Below are 22,553 nucleotides of genomic sequence, written 5' to 3' on the forward strand. Positions count from 1 at the left end.
GACACTAAATGTGATGCAAAAAGTGGAAAATTCCTTGTCTTCCAAAAGAAAAAAAAAATGGAAAAAAGAACAAACACGTGTCCTCGTATTGCGCTTGGATCGAGTAATAGGAACAACCCCATCTTTGGAAGTTTTTAGTTTGGTACCCAGTTTGCACATGCTATGGTATCTCTGTTACCGTAAGGTTTGTGTTTGAAACTGAAGCCCAACGTCTGTTCAGCGTTGAGAGAAGTGAATTGTATGTTAGCTATTTGGTCCGGAGTGAAGGACCAGCGTCAGGCTTGTGATATGAAGTGTAAATCTGTTTATTTTTTTTTAAATGTATTTTTGTTGTTGTTGAGGGTTTTTTTTTTTTTTTTTAAGATCAGTTAGTGATCTTAGTACTATAACTAAGCCAAGTTTGTAATTGTATATTTACTGTAAAATGTAGAACATTGAATAACTATTAAAATTTTCCTATAAAAGGAAGACTGTCTCTTGAGATTTTTTTCAAAAGCTGTTATCACGTTTGTCAGCTCTAAATGTAAATTTGAAATAAAATCTGAAATTGCAGAAGGAAATGTTCCGTTGTTCATTTTCTACTGTCGTATTACACATATTGAACATGGATCTGTTATTCCCCTTCTGGTGAAAGGAAACCAAGTGGAGAGGAACACTTCACTTTCACTTCTCCTGTAACTGCAGACATCCGATCAACTTAAGCAATATCAGCCATTTCTCTGACAGATTTGCACAATGTTACACACTAATCCCATATTTTTGTGCACAAAACACAATGTTAAAGGAGGCTGCTAGTCTAGCGGTATGTGTAAAACGAGAAGGCAAAAAATGTTCAGGTTTCACAAGTAGTCTGGAAAAGTTTACGTATTTTTAAGGTTTGGGTGAGAATGGGAAAAGGAAATTGGAGAGAGGTTTTTGTATTTACAAACTTTATTTTCTATCTTCCCTCTCTATCCATAACTTCTTTCCTTTCTTTCTTCCTTATGTTTGTTCTATTCTTTTGTTGCTTCTACCCTTGTCTTTCTTCATTCCTCATCTCCTTCCTTTGCCATTTTTTTCTTGTTTCCTTCTTTCCTTCTTTCTTCCATTCTTTCCCCTTCTATCATACTTTTTTTTGTAAACTTGTAGTTTGTGTGCAACTAGCAGGTGGTGAGCATGCAGTAACAAGTTAAAACTAGTTGGCATGAAGTTAAACCTCGAGGACGAACCCCGTCTCATTATGTTCAAAGTGGAGAGTTTTAGATTATCCTTTGAACATTCTGTCAAAAGGTTTAAACATCCTGCTTTGGTTGACTTTTAAGAGCTCTCCAAACTTTACACATAAACAGAATTAACTTTGTCAGGTTCTACACAGATGTGACTCCAGTGGACAATCTAGAAAAACCAGAATCCTTTGGAGGCAGTCTTCTAAGGGCAGGCATTTAGCTGCTTTTGCTTTGAGCAAACAGTTTACCGTGAGCTTGAAGATCTAGCTCAAATGGTGCTCAGTACACCTTTTTTAAATGTTTTTTTTTTTTTTAATGAAATCAAAGTTTGGTTAAGTTGGTAATTTCTTTATTGGAAAAGCCTCTTTCAAAGAAAACCTTGGCAGGAAGAGTAAAAAGTTTGACAGATTTGAAGGTGTAAAAAGATGCTGTTCTTCAGTTTTGGGAGGGACAAGATCATGTTTATTTGCTCTTATCTTGCACGGCATTAGCAGGTTAATTTTTTACATTTTTTTCCTGCCATTAATGATTTTGTGAAACAGCTCAAACTATGGGTTGGGCCTAACATGACTGAGGTTGTGGTGTTGAAGGATCAGAAAGACAGACTTCTTTCAAAACTACACTTCTCTGTCCATACACGTTTCAATTCCAACATGACTAATGTTTCATCCTCAAACTTGTTTTGACCTCCAAATGTTCATTCTTGTGCACAAATAAGGCCGGCTCTGTTCTGGGGACGACAGAGAAACCTCTGGAGATGATGGTACAAAGAAGGGTTCTACATAAAATCAAGAAAACTATGGACAACTCTGACCATCCTCTTCACGAGACTGTGTTGGGGAAACAGCGGTCAGAGGCTTCCTCAAATTCACTGTAAGACGGATTGTGGCAGGAGATCTTTCCTGCCAATAGCTATCACTATCCACAATAACTCTTTGAATTTAATAAAATATTTTTGAATTTGAACTTATGCTGTTGTAACAGACAGCAACTATATTAATGTATCAAAGTTCAATCAGTCTCAACTTTTGGTGGAAGTGGAAATTTTATAAGCACTAATAATCACATTAGACCTGCTTACTAATTTAGATAAATAGAGTCAAACATTACTTAGAGAAAAGGTTTTCTGAATTAGAAATGAATGTTTAAGATATATCAAACTAATTCTACATGTCTTTCTTTATCTCTACCAAAAAAGGGTTTTTGCAACAGGAATGATTTCTAAAAAGAAGAGATAGAACTGGGAAGAGGGCCTTACTTGGGTCAGAAGAGACGATTTCTTTCTCTCTCTGAACCAAGTTTCATTTCTGCTCTGGAGTTCCACCACCCCTTGCAGGACATTGAGCAGCTTTAAAGTGACACTGTCAGCTCAGAAGTTATTTAGAAAAAGGCAAGCTGTAGTGCTCTCTCACCCAGACCTTCTTAATATCTTGATGTCTCCTCTCTTTGAATTAAAAACCAAATTATTAAAAGAATAATAAGGAAAATTGCTGGTGGAGCTAGATCTGCAGTCTCTCCAGTTGTTGCCAGAAAAATTAATATAAGAATCTTGCGGGAGTTAATAGAGTTTAAGTGAACAACGTAGCCAAATAGTTAATCCCAACCAAATCCTGACATGGTGATTAGTCCCTTGGTTCTGATTCTTTTGGTGTCTGAGCCCATTCCTCAAAACCCAGGTGTCTTCTGGCAGGAGAGGACATGTCCACAGGACCAGTCAGCCAACCAGAGATGGAATTGCTAATTTTTTTTTGTTTGTTTTATACTGTGGTTTTTAATATGTGATCATTGTATTGAATAAAGCCTACTGTCAGGTTTGACACCTATTAAAGACAAATTGAACAAACACAGAAAAGACAAGAGAGTTAGATTCTTTTGTACTTGCGAGGAGAACGGACAGAGATGTGTTTACAGTTACAAATCTCCAACAGCTCTGAAACACATTTGTCCGCTCCTCTCTTTTTATTACTTTCAGAGTCCCTATCACAGAGAGCACTGCAACTCTAAAGGGGTGGGGACAGAACATTTAGTTGCAGTGCTAATGACAATCACTAACTAAACACATGTTATCTTGCATTAAAACACAGAGTAAAAACAGAACAGGTCGTATATCTTCAAGGCGACGATTCGTCAGCTATCTAACCGTTCAAAGGAAGAAGAAGTCCTGGTGAGCAATGAACCCCGTGAGCACGGTTATCACTGCTTCTCTTCAGGGAGGCCCTCTTGTGAAGACGGAGATAAAGTAGATCAAAACATACAGAAACAGTCTTTATGTTGAGGGAAAAGAAAACAATCAAGGAACATCATATAAGTAACACTATCGTTATAAAGGAAACTACAAATATATGATAATATATACATTTCACCTAACACCTACATTCCAAAGTGTAACACATCACTCACTTTTTAAAGTTGGAACTAGTCACGAATAAACTGTTGTGTCATTCAGAAACGCTAAAAATAAGATCATACTTATAGAGCATATCGACATGTGTAAAAAGGCATCCAAACAGTTTAAGATCATTCAATCATAAGAAGGTCATAAAACATCTGTATCTTGAAGATTCCTGTTTGTAATCAGAAATTTTTAAGATAAAAACCTTGGTCCAGCAAAGGCCTTTTCCTAAAAGACCTTTCCTAAAAGAATTGAATAAGTAGGACACTACACTATCAATGTTGTGACTACTGTACATGGGTGGCACATGGTCAGGATAACCTGTAGAGGTCTGTAGCAACATGGGTCTGAAGGAATCTCCAAGTGAAGACACTCCATTGTTGTAAAGCAATCTCACCCTACAAAGTGGTTACTTTTACTCTACAGCTACAGAAGATTTCTGCAACGATAATAGTTTAGTGGAATGTTAATCATCAAGACAACCCCATCTTTTATATCCTGGGTTCTCACACTAACAAGTGCACTCTGATTAATGATACGTAACTGCAGGCAGCCTCTTGGGATAATGGGAATCATCCACTCTACTGGCTTCCCAAGCTCTCTCTACACACATGCAGACACACACTGTGAGGTAGGAAGCTGTAATTTAATCTACAGAGTCAATAGAAACCAATAAACAACTTTACAGCAGCTCGATACACTGACATTTAAAGAGTGATGGACAAAGAGAGGGAATCGTCTGTCTTCATAATCATACTGCTGTGGAGAGTCGAAGCCCACTCCTCTTGCGTGTGAAGTCAATTTCACACTTACCGAGTCAGAAATTAAATCTAAAAGTGACGACTCCCGATTTAACTGCTGACACGTTTGGCAATAATGAGTGATTGTGCTCTGAAGGACAAACACTAGTAAAAAAGGAGCAGACCTGGTTATGACTTGGTTCCTGGAGCACTGTGGACAAAGGCACTAAGAACAGTGAGTTACTCAATTATCATTAAGTAACAATTAAAGCGTAGGGGAACAAACTGATGACTTTTAGTTTTTACTTTTCACTCCCCAAACACTCAGTAATCATCACAATTATGTATCCTTTAACAAGATGCTTCACCTGTATTTCAGGAATCTAAAGAACAGATGGAAGGATCTTGTTTTCAATATATTTAACAGTTCAATCAAGCCACTGAATACAATCAGTAAGTGAGGGGAGAGTTAATTAACTCCCAGCAAAATGCAGCAAATAAACACTAACTTTTCTTTTTCTAAAGCATGTCTTAATTTGGAAAAACTTTGCTGGTATTCTGATGTCAATCAAGCTTTACTTTCTGACCATTTTTCACACAGCTAAGTGTAACACAAGGCGCTTTACAGAGGTTGAATGCAGACAGACATAAAACCATGACAGACACGCATTGGAAATTATCAAGCTAAGTAATTTGACAGCCAAAACAAATAAGATGAAGCAATAATAAGATGAATGAGAATTGTGTTTTTCACAACTGCTGACAATTCCTTTAATGTCATAAGATGTAGTAACACCAACCAACTTTACATTTATCCTGTACATGGCAGATGACACAGGATAGCAGCACTTGGTGACCCAGCACAAGTTCTACTTCAGATTGCCTTTAGCTTAACTCCAAAAGACTCACTGATAAGTTATGTTTTCTTCCAGGAAATCCTAGTCAAAATGTTGAAGTAATTATGGACTAAATTAAATTAAAATCATGTTAATGTGTTTCTGGGTTATTTCCTCTGTGCAGTCTGGAATATTAACTAACCAGGGAGAGGTGGCAGATCAGATCAGGCAAGATAAGAAAAAACAAACTCAGTTTGGTAACATCCTGTGTGTATTATCTGAAATAGTCTGGGCTGTGCTTTGGTCTTTGATTAACTGCCTGTTGCCGTCTTATGAAGCTCATATTGTTTCCACCTCATTTTCCACTGTCTGTTGTTATAGCTGCATTTATCAGGAGTTATAATAGTATGAATTACAAGTCTAGAGAATAAACATACATACATACATACATACATACATACATACATACATACATACATACATACATACATACATACATACATACATATACTGTACATTTGTATATTTAAGGCTGGCTGACCCTGAGACCAAAACTTTTCATACTCATCGTTTGTTTGTTTTTAGTTGGAACTATTTTTTGTAACTTTAAATTATTAGATTTCTGCCACAGTGCCTAAAAACAAATCTGTCCATTATCAAAGGGAAATGGAAGGGGCTCCGGCACCAATCACCACCCATTCAGTACGTTCCTGAATGGTTACTCAAGCTGTTCGATGAATGTTCGGGGGGGAACAAATTCGTTAACCCGTAGAAAGTCCAATAACCAGTCAAACAAAGGAACAGCTCTAAAAGTATTTGGCGTCTTAAAAGTGTAGCTCTAGGCTCATGTTTAAGTTAAGAAACTGTCCGCGTGCTTGCTGAACCGCGGTGTCGTAACTCTTAGAAAGCGCGCGCGCTGCTTCACGTTGTGGTGCAAAAACAACAAAGCGCGAAGTGCAGCAGGCAGGCAGGCAGGTAGGTCCGGGAGAGAAAGACAGATAAAAGACCTGCTCTCCCTCACTGCGGCTTCCACTGTGTTCACACTGACTTGTCTTAAGCGTCGATTTTGCGCCACGTTGTGATTCAGAAGAACCTCGAGAACGAAGAAATCGCTCATGGATAGTTCGAGTTCTTGTTAAGGTTGTTCAGGGTAAGTTCTGCTTAGTTACTTATTCTTTTCTCTTACTAATCCAAAGAGGAAGTGGCCTGATTCTAAGACATAAAACAAAAACAACAACCCCCAAACAAATTAATGCGTTAAGTGTTGCCACTGGTGAATTGCACAGAATTGTGGTTAAATACTAAGTTTTTTATGGGAGATTATTTTATTGCATTAGAAACTGAGAGTAAAAGTAACATGCATAAAGGAATACGTCTCAACTGAGATGAGCTGAAATAGCTTTTTTTTTTTTTCTGACAGACTCTTGTGAAATCACAGGTCTTATTCAGCACTATGCGAGAGTATTTACACCCTTTGAACTTTCACATTTTCTCACATTATAAGTATCAATTTCAATGAATGTTTTTGGGATTTCATGTGACAGAACACAAAGTAGAGTCAATCCCTGGAAGGTTTTAGTTGTGCGATACCCTTCATATTTACAGACAATGTATTAAAACAGAGTTTTGTGAAATGGTCAAAGCCTGGACAGTTGTTTTATAACCTAAACCCACTTAAACGTTTCCATGATGTTCGCCCTTTTGACCTGTCTGTCTGGATTTACACTGAGACTAAGAAGAATTTGATAACAGTGGATTTTATTTAGAAGTATAAGAGTAAAGGGGGCGTGTACAACTGACACATTTTTACAAACAAACAAAACAAACTTTTAGACTATTCTGTGTTGGTCTATTACCCCAAATCCCAACAACATCTTTTGAAGTTTGTGGTTAGAGTGTAAATTAAAAAATATTCAAGGGTTATATTGAACACGGGAACTTATGTGTGTTAGATGATGGCATTTTGTACAGAAAACTCTCTCTTGAGAACCTAATCCCTGTAGTCTGAGGCAAAAGAGTTCATTATTTAGCGAGCGCTACAAGTTCTGAAGTTAGACTTAAAGGTGTGATGACCTGAGAATGGAATGAAGCTTTTAAGGTCAGCCAGTAAAATCAAGCCAAAAAATTACACAGGAATGTCGCCATACAATTATCTCAGGTAGTTCTCATGATGTTTTATTTTTTTATTTTTTTACTGCTTGACTGGTTGAAAGGTGACTCGTATGCTTAACCCACTTTTTAAAAATACAATAACACTACTCTGTACTTACGCGTAGTAAATGGACTTGCATAGCACTTTTCTTGTCATTTAAATTTCTAGCCAATTAAACCTGCAACTTTCCAACTGCAAGACAATTACCTTTCCCATTTAGCCACAATCCTCATAAATGACTAAACTGCAATGCAGGGAAAAAAACATCATGGAGATTATTGGGAACTTCCATAACCTTGACAAGTGACTTACTTCTATGTAGTGTTCACAAAACAGCAATATTTCTTTCAAGCCAGAAAGAATGCAGTGCAGAGAGCTACACATAAATTTCAGTATTTTTATTATGAGTCTGGGAGAGTAATGGCACAAGGGAATAATTAAATTTGCCAGGATTCGAGAGTGTTATGGAATTTGAAATTGTCAAATAACTAGATCTTTGAAAAACTTTGTATTCCTTTTTTTCCCATATGAAATAATTTGATTATTTAGGGGTTTCTTACATTCTAAATGCTTTCATTGCATAAACACATGCAAGATTTTCAGACTACAATATATTTTTTGGGGTGTTTCATTGTAACAATAAGATGGGGTTTACTAAAGATAAGTTTTCACAATGCAAATTGTATAAGTGAGTAGTTTACATAGGCTAACATATGTTAAGAACTTGGCAAGCACTGTGGGAAACATTGGCATGCCAGCTATGATTTTATTGAAGATTGCTTTCTGCTTGGCAGTGATTGGGCTTCTGTGGGGGGTTTTGTCTGGGAGACGTGGATGAATATAATGCAGCTCTGGTTTGAAGGTGCTAAATTCCTGCAAGTGTGAGAAAAAAGAATAGTGACTATACTTGGTGAGTAAATAGTCTTAAGCCCATTATGCAGATTTATAGTCTTCAATGAGGACTAAGAACAAAAGTTGGTTTAATTCTCCAAGACTGTCTGTCAGATATGGACTGAGGAAGCAGTCAGAGTCAATGTTAAAGAAAGTTTCTGTGTTTTTTCTCTTTACACTCTCTGTTTTCACATTTGTCTGCTGTCTCTGCAGCAGTTTCATGACAATATCAACCACACAGCATCTATCTGGAAGCCTGTTAAGCTTCTGATAAGCTGTGTGTCTGGCCAAATGTGTTTGTAGAAAAGCTACAGCAACCCACAGCAGCAGACGTTAGGCAAAACATGTTTTTACCACTAGATTACATTCTGAACAATAATGATTAAGACAGAAAATAAAAACAAGTTCCCAGAAGATGATGGACAAAAGTATTTGTGGACTATCAGCAAGCCAGTAACGTATGCTATTATTTCTAGAGATTCACCAGTCAGTCGCAGATCAAATCGCCCAATTTTGCTTAAAAAAACCTATTTATCAAACGCAAAAAGTGTAAGAACTGAGAGTATTATCAATGTGTCAGTGGATCAATCGATATCATGTATTTTGATGCATTTTTTTTTTTAGAGTTTTTGTCCAATTAAATGGAACTATGCTTAAATAGCTAAATTCTTAATTTTCTGTTGGATCATGGAGATCTGCTTTTGATTAAAGTCAATTGTAAGGACTTAGCACTGTGAACAGCTTATCCAGATATTTCTGGTGTCATTGTGCAATAGGTTTGTTGTTTGACATAATCGTTTCCACAAAACAGGGCAGTGTACTTGTAGATGGCACTTTATTTATAAAAGTAGTGCCTCAGGGTTATTCCTGTGTACCATTCACTCACCGTACAACAAACATTAGTCATCAGATTCTAAAGAATAAGCGTGCGTTCTCTTCTGATGAACACACCAGGGCTACACCCACTGCACAGCATGACTGAACACATTTTAAATGTGTTGTAATTTAGAGAATGGAAGCCAAACTGTTTTGTGCACGTGTACATGCACAACATGTATAAAAGCTGTAAAAGTCCAAAGCAAACAGATTGATTAAAAAAATCCTAAAATGCAACCTTCTTGCAACTAAAAGGCATTTTCCAATGTAGTCCAGAAAATTATGGAATTTGAATTGATTTTCCGAGACTCTATTTATATCGGAAAAAGAAACTTGAATTTTAAAATATGTTTCAGTGTTTATTATTAGATTAGATTTTTAATATCAAAAGGATACATACCTGAGTCTCTGAAAAAAAAACTGAAATAAAACAGATCTCAGTTTGTACTCATTAGAAATAATTAGTGGAATAGTCCTTTTACACACCACTGAGTGATAATTCAACATTAGCGTAGTGCTGTTGTTATGATTCTGAGGTGTTAGTACTTTAGTTTTCATTGCTTATTCATTGTGTTAGTTCTCATTATTTGTGCTTTGAATTTGTTTCCTTAGATTGGTGTTTCTTTTTGTTTGCTATTTATGTCAGTTTCAGTTTTTTTCTTAAGTTCTGCTTTGTTTATCTTTCAGCTTTCCCACAGCCTGCCAGCTTGTTCCCCTTCTCTGCTGTTTCCTATCCCTTCATTTCCATCTGTCTGCACTTTCACTCAGCTTCTGCCCAATATGATCTGATTAGCTAAGTTGGTTTCTTTGTCACTTCCACCTCTCGTACGGCTTTTAAGCTCTTCGGCACATTTTTGTACTTTGAATAGGGTCTTTACTTCTAGAAACAGACCAAACACTTGAAAAAGAACCCAGCTGTTTTCTAGCAAATAAGTAGAGTGTTTTTTGATGCCTGGAAAATGAGCCGTTTCAAAAACCTCCCAATTATTAAGTCACAATCAGCTGTCACTTCCCCTTTTACCTAGCAACTTCAAGCCAAGCACAGCCGATTACCTAGAGTACAATGGCTGCAGGACAAGACAAGTATTTTGTCTTGTCCAGCAGCCATTTCTGGATGGTTGTTGACTTACCATCCAGAAAACACTTGTTGCATTCTTGTTAGTTTTACAGAAGGCTCCACCTCCTTTGGTTTTGGATCTTAGAGTCAAAGATATACAGCTGAGTGGAGCCATTTTCAGCTTTATAAAGTGCAAGCATAAACATTGTGCTTAGGGGTCGTGGATAGCAGCAGCTTATTTGGATTTAAAGTGACAAGAGGTCCTAAAACAGATCAGTTTGGAAAGGAGCTCAAAATAGACAGAACTGATCAAAGTGAAATCTCATTATGCAAGAATAATTTTATGCAAAAAAATTGTAATTAAGCATGTTTTATATTACATACAGATCTATCCTAACGTGTTCAATGAAAGATAATGTCTTAACATAAATATTTAAACTTTGGTGCTTCATTCCTTCTATGCCAGGAGTTCTGCATCGTACAGAAAATCTAAACCTAAAATGGTAAAATGTTATATACTTAAATGTTTTATAATGTTACTAAGTCTGACAAAATTCAAGTTTAAAAATACTTCTTCCTCTGATAATCTAAGTCAAATGTAAATAACAAGCTGATTTACTGTGCTTTTAAGCAAGACATGCTGAAAGGAGACTTTGTTTTGGGTGCAGATTTAAATGTCCAAGCCATCCACTTAAATACAACCCCAAACATTTGCTTTATCTAAATCTTTCTTAAGACTGCTGGTTTTAAAAGAAACAAAAGGCACCGTTTCCCATGTACGCTATGTTATTGAGCCCAAAATGACAATAAATGTTTTAATATTTAAAAAACAACTAGCACTTGATTTTCTTGTATCAGTGCTTCAGCCTCTTGTCAGTTAGAACTGATTTGGGTCGAGAAGCATGTAAACAAGTAATTAGGGGGAATTATAACAAATTAATCCAATGTCTCCCAATCTCTGCAGGAAATGAGCTAAAATGAGCACAATATCCTACTGAATATGAACCAGAGGCGCAGAAGGTTGATTATCGCAATAGAGGCATCATTGTGACCTGTCCACATACTTTGATCTTTTGTAGTTTCTTGTTTGCAGTTCATTATGCATACCTAAAAACCTGAGTTTTCAGACACATGAGCTGCTGCTTGTTATTCTTTCCATGTGGAATTAAATCTGTCCATATTCCAACATTGACAAGCATGAACGTGTTTTTTTTTTTGTCAACAAGTTACCATAGTTGAAGACATTTTGCAAAGGGACTTCTAGGAATGTGTCTCAATTCTTTGTGCATTTAAGAACTGGGTAAAGACAGGATTTAATGCGCAATATTTGTAGTCATCGAGGAAAATATTAACTTTCATGCTTTTAAATTTAGTCCTTAACAGCAAAACAATTCATGCAGATTCTCAGTCCGACGAAAACAGGAAGAGCACGTGTGCGACTTACTTGGATGTGATTGCTGTTATTTTTGGCAAACCTAGAAATGATTTTATTACTTTGATAACTTATGGTAAGCAGTGTGCTTGTGTCAGCACTCCAGCCCTCCTCATCACCCGTCCGTCTATTTATGGAGCTGCTGATTCGCTTAAACTGTCCTGCATAAAGGCTACATTGGCCTTCCTCACCACTGCCAGCATAGCGTTCGCTGTTCTAATCGGGGTGTCTGTTTTTCTGATTGAAACAAGAAACGGAGGCATGTGCCACATACAGCCTTGGGTCTGGTTTCATTTGCTTATTTGATTACTATAGTCATGTGTGATTCTGCATGTATAAATGAGTCTTTTGTGCATTTTCTAAAGTGTTTTTTGTATGTCAGCTTTATTCTAGATTAAGAAAAGACAACACGTGTGCCAGGGCGTGCATAGCAGTGTTGTTTAGTCAAGATTAATAGAAACAGAGGAAAGTCAGTAAAGGCGAAGACTTCCTGGCTTGCTTTTATGACCTCTTTGTCTTCCCCCTCTGGTCATTTACATTTCTGGCTCTGTGAAATTACGGAGAAACAGAGTCTCTGAGCACAAGGTCATAATTTTTGTGGCCTAACGGGTCTGTTGTTTATTAGATAACGCATGATGCAGCTGGTTAGAGGGAGGCTGCTGAAGTTTTGTATGTCTGGTATGTTGGTTTTTCCAGAAGATTTTACAAATTTATTATGTTTTGCTTCAAATGTACATTTGTTTTATAGTCTGACCACCTTCTCTGTTGATTAGTCACATTTCTGCAGATCTTGGAAATGTTTTAAATATTGTTTCACTTTCCAGTAATCAAAGTTTGAAAGTCATCATTCTAACACAACCACATATTTAGTAATCTAAACAGTTTGAAGCACTGCATTTCCCACCCGGTTATGTTTAGTCTTCAATCTGCCATATTTGTACTAACTTGCTTCTCCCCCACTTGCAACTCTAGTTTAAAAATAAATTTGTGTCACTCTTAGCTGTGTCTGCAGGCAACTCTCAAAAGTCAGTGCAGCATGACTCCTGTAGGAGTGTTTATAAGTGGATGGTAGAGGTCAAAATAGTTCAGGGAAAGACAGCGACCCTGGCATTGATTTGTGATGTTACCCTCCAGACATGACTCTTGTGGATCCCTCACAATCCTGCACATTCAGGTGTTTTTATTTGCAGGCTTTGCTTTGTGTGGGTGAATGAGCAGAAGGCTCAGTTAGCATGTTAGACCGGAACTTTGAATTTAAATCCTTTGTTCGAGGCAGAAAGCAGTAATTAAAGCAGCACAGAAGCACAGAATAATGCTTTTTCATCCTTGATCAAATTAGATACATTATTTTTGGTTTAGTGAAAATTGAGAACAGCACTCCTACTGTGAATATTTTCCATGCACTTTCTCAAAATAAGAGGAAAAATATCTTATTATCCATGTGAAAACCAAAGCTATTTTTATGTGAAAGCGCATTATTTCGATGGAGTACAAATGCTTTATTTAGCTGACTAGATGATTATGGTCCACAAATCAGTACTTATTTGATTTTAAGTTTGATCGTTCAGAATTGCTTTGCTTCAGACTAGTTATTAAAATTAGTTTTTCATGGCTGCACATGTTTACACACTTCCTGTTGTTTTCTTATTGAAGTTTTTTCTGTTGTAGCTATTTGTATTTTTGATAAATAGATGTCAGCACTAGGCAAGGCAAGTTTATTTGCATAGCTCATTTCAGCAACGAGAGAATTCAAGATGCTTTACATAATGAAAACATTAAACATCAGATCAACGGACCTTAAATTAATTGGGGTAAGATTCTAACTCTGCCTTCCATTTTTCATGCGTCCTGAGTACTTTATGCCAGATATTGAGATGCAAATGTTCACTCTAAACAGCTATATAAATTGCTACATTTCTTCCTGGAATACTGCCTGATATCACAGTCTCTACCGATAAGGCAGCCTCAGGAGGCAAGATTGTTTTTGTTTTTGCCTCTATGATGATAAAGTTGCCAAATGTAGATTCTTTCCGTTCTTTCTGCCGAATCTACAGGCTAAAACTATTAAGCCTGAGAAGCACTGATTTTGCACTCCTCTACTTGTTCCAACTGTAGTCTCTCATGAAAAGTTATTAAACCCTTCATACTGATGCACGGACTTATTACTGAACACAAAACTGAATATTACTCTCCTCTGTGTTGTGCTATTGCATAATAAACATCTGCTAAGTGACTGTATGTAGAAGTAAACAAGAAGTGAATGGTGGTGCATTTGGTACTATGTGCTCATGTGGGTCCATTTTGGCCCATTAAGGGCTGTTTAACCAAAGTTGCATATTAATATAGATTATAAAAATGACTAATTATAAACCCAAAAAGCTAGAATGCCATTGACTGTACCTTTTGTTAAAATCTATTTCTGCTTGATGGTTTACAGAAAACATGTGTAGACAATTTTAAACCTGACCCCAAAAATTTATGATGAAAACATTAATCATAGAGCAAAGACATAACAATCATATGGGGAACACAGATCATTTTTTGCACATGTTTTGAGCAACATTTTAGTAGTTTGGCCTGTCTTGAGACAATTTTATGTAAATTTTATTTGTATAGGTCATTTCAGCTACAATGCAGTTCCAAGGGCTTTACATCATGCAGTCACCAAGTGTGAAACAAGCAATAAACATTACATTTTGTCAAATGTCATAATCAAAATCATCAATACACATGTACATCACTGAGTTTATGTAGACGTAAAAAAATCATGAGTTCCACCAATGATCCTTCTTCCTTGCATTACTCTGCCAACAGAGAAGTAAACAATCGACTGAATCGACACAGTAGCTTAGAGCTCACATTAAAAGAGGGAAGTATTCTCACAAAATACAATCAGCTCTGCCTTTTCCTGTATACATTGTCCGTATTTAGGAGTCAGTTCAACCTATTGTCCAGATGTAGACCCAGATATTTGTATGTGCTGAGCACCTCTACATCATTACTATTTATGGTAATTGGCTGGAAGGGAAGTGTTACCCTGAATAGGTCTAGTATATCATTTGTTTTAGTGATATTGAACTGGAGTTTATTTCTCCTGCATCATGCCACAAAGTCCCCCACCAGTCTTCTGTACTCTCCCACCTCCTCCGCCTCCCTCCTGATGCACTTGCAGCATTGCCAGAGAAATTCTGGATGTATATCAGAGTTGTAGTTGAAATTGGTGGTGTACAGGTAAAAAGTAGGGGCGAAAGCACATTGCCCTGAGGCACCCCTGTACTGGTGGTTAGTGTAGTGCACCTACAGCCCTACATCTTAGTGAACTCTTGTGTTGCAGATGTACAATAAAAGTTCTCCCAGTTTTACAGCACTTTCCTTTGAACACCCTGGAAGCACACCCAGTCTGGATCTGTAGCCTTCCTGGCTTTAAGTCGTCTCAGGAAGGGCATATAAAAACAGAAACAATCCAACATAAATCAAACAAACATGCTGCAGATTTCAGAAACACCCTTTATACATTAACTTTCTGCTGAGGGCAGACTAGGTCATCACACAGAAATAACACAGTGCCGTCACTGGCAGTGTAACATGAGTTTATGTCCTGGATCTGTTTTCCTCCAGTCAATGTTTCCATTTGAACACATGTGAGGCTTACTGTAAACATTGGCAAAAGAAACCAAACAAACAGCAGATTACATCTTGTTTGTTTTACACGTTACTTTCAAAACACATAGAAACAATGTGTTAAAATCCTTAAAATAAACCATTATTATGGAGACCAAGTGATCCTACTAGACTTTTTCTGTAGTTCACTATGTGAAATGTGGAGATTTATCTTGGGTGGCTAGATAAACTCTGGTCTTCCAGCATTGTCACATGATTCAGCTTATAAGTATTAAGAAAAGCTTTATTCCAGAGATTGTCTATTGAAAAATGTTGATAAAAATGGAACAAGTCTTGATGCAAATTACGTACTTTTTAGTCATATGTTTTGAAATCCTGCCACTCCACTATGTTTTTCATCATTTTAAGACCTAAAAAAATATATAATGTAAAATAGTAATTCTTTAATGTAAAAAATGCATTCATCCTGTAAATGTTGAGATTGCCAGTTTTTTTTTGTACCCCTCCAGGGGGTCTTTTGTGGGCTCTAGTGTCCCTTATATTAAAGTAGGCTGACAGGAAAGGGGGAAGACATGCGGCAAACATCACCAGGTCCGGGAGTTGAACCAGCGACAGCCACGTCGAGGACTCAAGGCCTCCAAACATGGGTCACGCTATCCCCTACGCCACCACGGCATGCCCAGATTGCCAGTAAATCTAACGTCAGATACATATACAGTACAGACCAAAGGTTTGGACACACCTTTTAATTCAATGAGTTTCCTTTATTTTCATGACTATTGACATTGTAGATTCACACTGAAGGCATCAAAACTATGAATAACACATGTGGAAATATGCACTAAACAACAAAGTGTAAAACAACTGAAAATACCCCTTATATTCTAGTGTCTTCAAAGTAGCAACCTTTTGCTGTGATTACTGCTTTGCACACACTCTGCATTTTCTTGATGAGCTTCAAGAGGTCGTCACCTGAAATGGTTTTCACTTCATAGGTGTGCCCTGGCAGGTTAATAAGTGGGATTTCTTGCCTTATAAATAGTCATGAAAATAAAGAAAACCCATTGAATTAGAAAGGTGTGTCCAAACGTTTGGTCTGTACTGTACATATTAAATTCAAAAATAGCAACTTATTTTTTTTATATGGGGTTGCTTTCCCTCTTGAATACAATTACTGAAGTCAAGTTGAGATTGAGATTATGCTGCTGCAAGTTAAGGTTAATATCAAACATCTTATTAAAAGTTTTACACATATAAATACTGAGATCAGGATCTTTTTCACAAAGGTGATTTGGCTGAGAAAGGTGGCAGCGCAAATATGAAAGGTAACAAAGCAAATGTTTAAAAGTATGAAATATGAATAATTTTACCATACTTAGGGTTGCCAATAAATGTAAGATGTGCTGTAAATTGAAATAGCGGGGACATTTGGATCATAGAGCAAACATAAAAATCTATGTCATCCCTTTATGTTGTTAAAGGGATGAGATAACAACATATCTTAGTAGTAATCGCTCTTAGTTGTAATTTTAAAACAGAATTTCTCAATTTAAAATCAGTTTTCTTTGGGTCCTCATAATTCTCCACCTTTAAAAATTAATGAGGAAGATAAGCATCACCTTGTGCCTTTTCCAGTCAATGAATCTCTGTTGATATTTAACCGTAATTTGTTTACCGGTCATTTGTTGGAATAATTGTTGGAAATCCTGCTGGACTTTTCATTCTTGTTTTCCAAGTCAGTGTAGATAAGTGATTTCCTTTCTTTGTACTCAACATGCCTGACCTAGTGGTAAACGTTTCTTTGGAAATGAAGACAATACATCAGGTGTTAACTCTCTCCTTGACGACTTTCATTTCACAATCTGAAGGGTGGACATTTACAGTAAATGCAGTTTGATCAGGAGCAAATTTGCAGATTAACGCTAGTCGAAAGGAGAGATATTTTAAACTCCAGTGTATTAGTAGAAATGTGTTCTCTTTTCAATTCAAATTTGTCTCAGAATTATTTGAGACAAATTTGTCTCAGAATTTATCTCAGAATTATTTGAGACAACTTTGCTCTCCTTTTTTTGACGTAACAATTCATTGATATGACAATTTATGGTCTACCGGCACACTTCTTCTTGCCTCTTCCGGCGTTGCCAGAAAACCTGAAGTCAGTCGTCACTGTTCTTGCACCCACTCAGAGGGATGGGCCCTGAGGAACCCACAACCTCTTGAAAAAGTTTTAAAACACACAAACTCAGGCAGTTTTTAAAATGTCTCACTTGTCCTTACAAATACCATGTTGTGAAATGGCATGAGTAATGCTTTTATGGAGTTAGTAGCTTAAGTAAACCACTTGCTCAACTCCTTGCTTCCCTGGAAGACTTGGATGTGTCTGATGCTGGAATCCTAAATAATCATTATTTAGGATTATTTTATTAATTCCTTTTCTGCTCCAGACTGTGTGAGGTCTGAGGAAGAGTCTAGACAGACTATTGTGGTATTTAGTCAAAGAGTTTTGACACAAATTAAGGTATCATATTTTATACACCCAGGTTAGGTTTACTAGATTTAGTTTTTTCCATTGGCAATATAGAGCTTGCAAAAGTTTTCATAACCCATGTAATTTTTCTCATTTCCTTTACATCACAATCACAAAGTTTAGTGTATTTAAGTGTGATTTAGGTCCAGACACAAACACACAGTGCATAATTGTTAATTGGAATAATAATAATAATAATAATAATAATAATAATAATAATAATAATAATAATAATAATAATAATGTTTCTTTCAAAAAGGTGTATTGTGCTAGGAAAAAGCCACTCTGGTATTTTTTTTTTTGAAGAACCACCTTTTGCTGCAGGTACAGCTTCAAGTCCTTCAGAATATGCATGTGTTTACCAGTGTTGCAGATCTTTGGTGTAAAAATGTATAATAATAATGAGGCATGTGTGGTACACAATGATTTTAGTCTGTTTATTTTTGTTGGATTAAGTTTTGATACCAAAGAATCATAAATTAGAATCATGCACATAATAATTTTTATCTTTTAAGGCCCTAAAAGAAAGACATAGCATACAAGTTAATCAACCATATTTACCTCTCCTTTTCAACTCATTTTGTTTATTAACCACTTCAACATTCTTTCAGATACTGTTAGAGCTTGCTTTATTTTGCTCTATATTCTTTATCGTCAATGTAGTTCTTGTCTGCCCTCTGGTGGAATGTTGCTGTATCTTGAATATGGAGTCATCATCTGACCTCAGAGGAACTTTAAATGAATCAGTTCATATTGAGTTTGTTGTTTGTTATTGTAGAGGAACACAGAACACTGATCGGTTGTATAAAAGTAAATATCAACTCTGATCTTAACATTTCATCCTGTGCCTGTCTTGCAGGATGTGAAGATGCAACATTTTCTCAACCCCCCTCCTACTGAGTCGCTAATCTCAAGAGCGATCACTTTGGACCTGCTCTCCACCCATTTAGAATCAGAACCAAACACCACACATATCTATGTCAGCAGCTTCAGCAACGCCAGCTCCTTACGCTGCACATATAAAGAAGACTTTAAGAAGATTTTACTCCCTGCGGTGTACATTGTCGTTTTTGTGCTCGGCATTCCTCTCAACGCCGTCGTCATACTGAAGATATGGAGGACGAGGCCCCACATCTCCCGGAACAACATCTACATGCTCAACTTGGCCATAGCTGACTTTCTGTATGTGACGTCACTTCCTTTACTCATCTACAACTATGCCAGCCATGACTACTGGCCCTTTGGGGAGTTTGCCTGTAAACTGGTCAGGTTTCAGTTCTACAGGTAGGTTATCTGTTGCATTTTGGTTAATTTTCACTCTAGATAGAAATTTGCTGTGGTATTATTTAGGATTGATCTTTATTAAGTTACTATATACTAAGTAGTTGAGAATACTGTATGTATATTGTGGTTCTGTGTTAATGAGATAAAAGTGCTAATCTTCTCTATCAGTCTATGAAACATAACTGGGCAGTGCACTGTTGGGCACATTTATTTGCACCACTTGTAAAGAGAATGGGAAATTAGTGTATCTTCCATTGTTTATACCCATTAATCTCTCAGTATGGAAGAAATTCTGTGTTAAATAAATATAAAAACTAATTGCTTTTAGCAAAATCTCCTGCTAATTCTTTGTGAAAAATACTCTTGTTAATAGCTTCTCCTAGAGGAAAAGCTTCTCCTATGGAGTTTTTTTGTTTTTTTTTACAAAGTTTTAGCAGGAGATTTTGCTAAAAGCAATTAGTTTTTACCAAACCACATATTAATTCCTTATAAGTCATTAGTCATTTATAAAGATGCACAGTCCAATGATACTGACACATTTGTTCTCCTATTTCAGTAATCTGCATGGCAGCATCCTCTTCCTCACCTGCATCAGTGTGAATCGCTACGTTGGGATTTGCCACCCCTTCGCTGTGTGGCTGAAAGAAGGCGGCCGAAGGATGGCGTGGGGAATCTGTGCAGGGGTGTGGGTGGTGGTCCTCTTCCTTTGTGCACCAACTTTTAACTTTGCTGCAACAGGAATCCAGCGCAACCGCACCGTGTGTTATGATCTGAGCACGCCGAAGCGCTCAGTGGATTATTATCCCTACGGCATGGCTCTGACCTTCCTCGGCTTCTTACTTCCTTTTCTAGGCGTGATGGTCTGCTACTGCCGGATGGCCCACATCCTCTGCCGCCCCGTGTCCTACCACGGGGTCTCGGTAGCCACGGGGGAGAAGCGAGACAGGGCTGTGAGGATGATCCTTGTGGTGGTGGCCGTGTTCTGTGTAAGCTTTCTGCCCTTCCACCTTACTAAAACTATGTACCTCGTGGTGCGTACTTTGCCCAGTGCCCCCTGTGAGATGAGGAACTTGTTTGCAATCATCTATAAGAGCACACGGCCATTTGCCAGCATGAACAGTTTCCTGGACCCTATATTGTTTTACTTCACCCAACCGCGATACCGCAAGAGCACTAAGAGGTTTATGCGCAAAGTGACCACCCTCGGGGACAAGGGAACCTCAGTGTGAGCACATCCCATTTGACTACATCTGTCATTAGCTGTTATTTCTCCATTTTAACAACCATTAAGTAAGAAAGTCCTTGAAGACTGAAATGAATGGAATCCAGTCAAATTTTCAGCTACAACCAACAAGACTTGGGGTGTGTTCCTGATTTTCAAATGAAGAGACTGTAACCTGTAACTGATCAGCATTAAACACAAAAAAATATGACAAAGTGGTTATTTTGTCATTGCACTTGCTGTAGTAATACAGATTGAAATTTGAAGTCTTTTTTTGCAACTTAAATCTTTTTTTTTTCATTTGAAGATCTTTACATTTGTTCAGCACAAATATGTTGAAGCTGTAAAGCGTGTTGTTTCATGTTTTCACCACTGGAGGTCGTGTGTACTCCAATGCACCCAAACACTGGCTCTGTCTTGAATGTAATCAATATGATTTATTCAGCATGGATCACATTATCTGCACTGCAGTTAATTATGAACCAGTTACAACCAATATTCAGCTCGTAGTGCACTAACTTTGGCAGTTTGGACATTGTTTTATTGAAAGTACATTTTGATGTTGGAGGTGACATTAATACGTCACATATACTGTTAATCTAGCAAAGAACTTTTTCAGAAGTAACAAAATGGCGATTTATGGGCCTAAATGTAAGGCCTAAAGTAAGTCTAACCCTTCTGCTTCTAAGGAGTCTGTAAGAAAGACGTACCTCTGTACAAATACATATTTACCCCCCAACTTATCAACTTAAAGGAAGATATAGTTTTAAAAATGCTTCTGTTAAATATGTTTTGTAGGAAGTATTATTTGTTTCCTCACTGAATGAAATTTCTAAAATTACCTTGGATTTCTAAATGTTTCCATATGTGAAATTATCTTGGAATTAAATATGAAATCATTTGAAGGATTTTTTTCACATCTTTACCAGGGGTGCCTTTCAGTGGAGATGGTCCTATGTTACTAAGAGTTTCTTTATTTTACCAGAGGTAGTAGAAGAAATGCACTGCTTAGCATTGCACTGTTTTAATAGCTCTTACTGGACACAGTCTAAAATCCATTTGCATATAAAATTGTTCAATTTTCATGGTAAATTCCCGTCATACAGCATATTACAGTTTGTTTTTGCTTGTACTGTGTGATTTTCATTGCGAGCCTCTTTGTATTTCTTTTATCATATTATGTGTTTTTTTTTACTCCGTTTTGTTTGAAAATGCCATTGTAACTGCAGAAACTGTGAATCTGTGTCTCAATGAACAGTATAAAAACAATGCGAACAATGCATTTGCTGTACTTATGTTTTCCCAGCGTTTTCTTTTTTTTTTTTTGAAAATCCACAGTTTTAAGAATCACATTAATAAGGTAATGTGGTAATACTTCAGCTCCATCGTTTGCTTTCTGTGTTTAGCTGAGATAAACACAGAAAGCTTATTAAAGCTGGAGCTTTAATAGTAAAGCTCCAGCCAACTTAGTGTTTGACAAATATGTGTTTCACTGAATGTGAAATGTATGCAATTCATACGCATAAACATTTAAAATACAAATATGAAGTAATGTGCTTGAAGATTTGCATGTGGACAAAGTGTATTTTTAGTTATTAAATTATATAACTTAAAAAGTGCCCCCTTCCATGCTCTAAATATGAGCCACCATCACATCATGTGATTGATGTGATGGTGGAAACTTATTAAATCTGTACAGTGCCAATTTTATTGTGGCTGTTCGTAGTGTTTTGAAAAGTGTAAAGATTTTCATTTTAGAAAAACTGTAACATGTCAAAAAATGTTCGGTGTCAAAAATGTCTCTGTGTTGTAAACATTTTAATTTTTTAGACTCAGTTTTCTGTGAAATTGTTTTTGAACAGTATTGCCATGATTTAAAATAACTTGTAATAGAAGCAGCTGAAAAAGCAAATAAAAACAGATGCAAACTACATAACTTCTATGGACTATGATTTAAAGTGCTTCCATTACAGGCGTGAATCTCATTTATTTGAATTTGAATGTTTATACAAAAACCTGAATTAGTTTTATAAACAATAATTATGTACATGCAAGTTGGGTTTATTTTTTTTAAGTTTTTCATAAGTTTCTAAGCCTCACTGGGTCAAAATTACACATACAAGCTCAAATACTTGCACTACTATTTGGATGAATCTTCCATAATCCTGTAGAAGCCCAAATTTCTTTTGGAGGGCATTAAAAAAATGTATTAACAATACTTGAAAGTCAGGCAAGGAAACCAGGCGGTGTTAATTCTCTCTGTTAACTAATAAAATTTATCCAGAATTATCATTTTGGTAGCTGTAAAGCCTGTAATT

The 22,553-nt window shown here is 36.7% G+C and overlaps 1 protein-coding gene across 1 annotated transcript; it reads left to right on the forward strand.

Annotated features, from left to right (window-relative positions):
• The first annotated feature begins 5,909 nt into the window (after positions 1 to 5,909).
• p2ry6 (pyrimidinergic receptor P2Y6) lies at positions 5,910 to 21,517 on the forward strand. The gene is made up of 3 exons (XM_027999648.1): positions 5,910 to 6,323; positions 18,589 to 19,013; positions 19,570 to 21,517. The coding sequence occupies exons 2-3, from the start codon at positions 18,598 to 18,600 to the stop codon at positions 20,240 to 20,242; spliced, it is 1,089 nt and encodes a 362-aa protein (XP_027855449.1). The 5' UTR covers positions 5,910 to 6,323; positions 18,589 to 18,597; the 3' UTR covers positions 20,243 to 21,517.
• Positions 21,518 to 22,553: the final 1,036 nt, after the last annotated feature.

The sequence above is a fragment of the Xiphophorus couchianus genome, chromosome 18, assembly GCF_001444195.1.
Source record: "Xiphophorus couchianus chromosome 18, X_couchianus-1.0, whole genome shotgun sequence".
Lineage (NCBI taxonomy): Eukaryota > Metazoa > Chordata > Actinopteri > Cyprinodontiformes > Poeciliidae > Xiphophorus > Xiphophorus couchianus.

Bases quoted from the DNA above. Each gene is read 5' to 3' on its own strand.
- p2ry6 (XM_027999648.1), top strand. From the start codon at position 18,598: ATGCAACATTTTCTCAACCCCCCTCCTACTGAGTCGCTAATCTCAAGA. The intron at 19,014-19,569 runs GTAGGTTATCTG...CTCCTATTTCAG, and splicing joins GTCAGGTTTCAGTTCTACAG to TAATCTGCATGGCAGCATCC.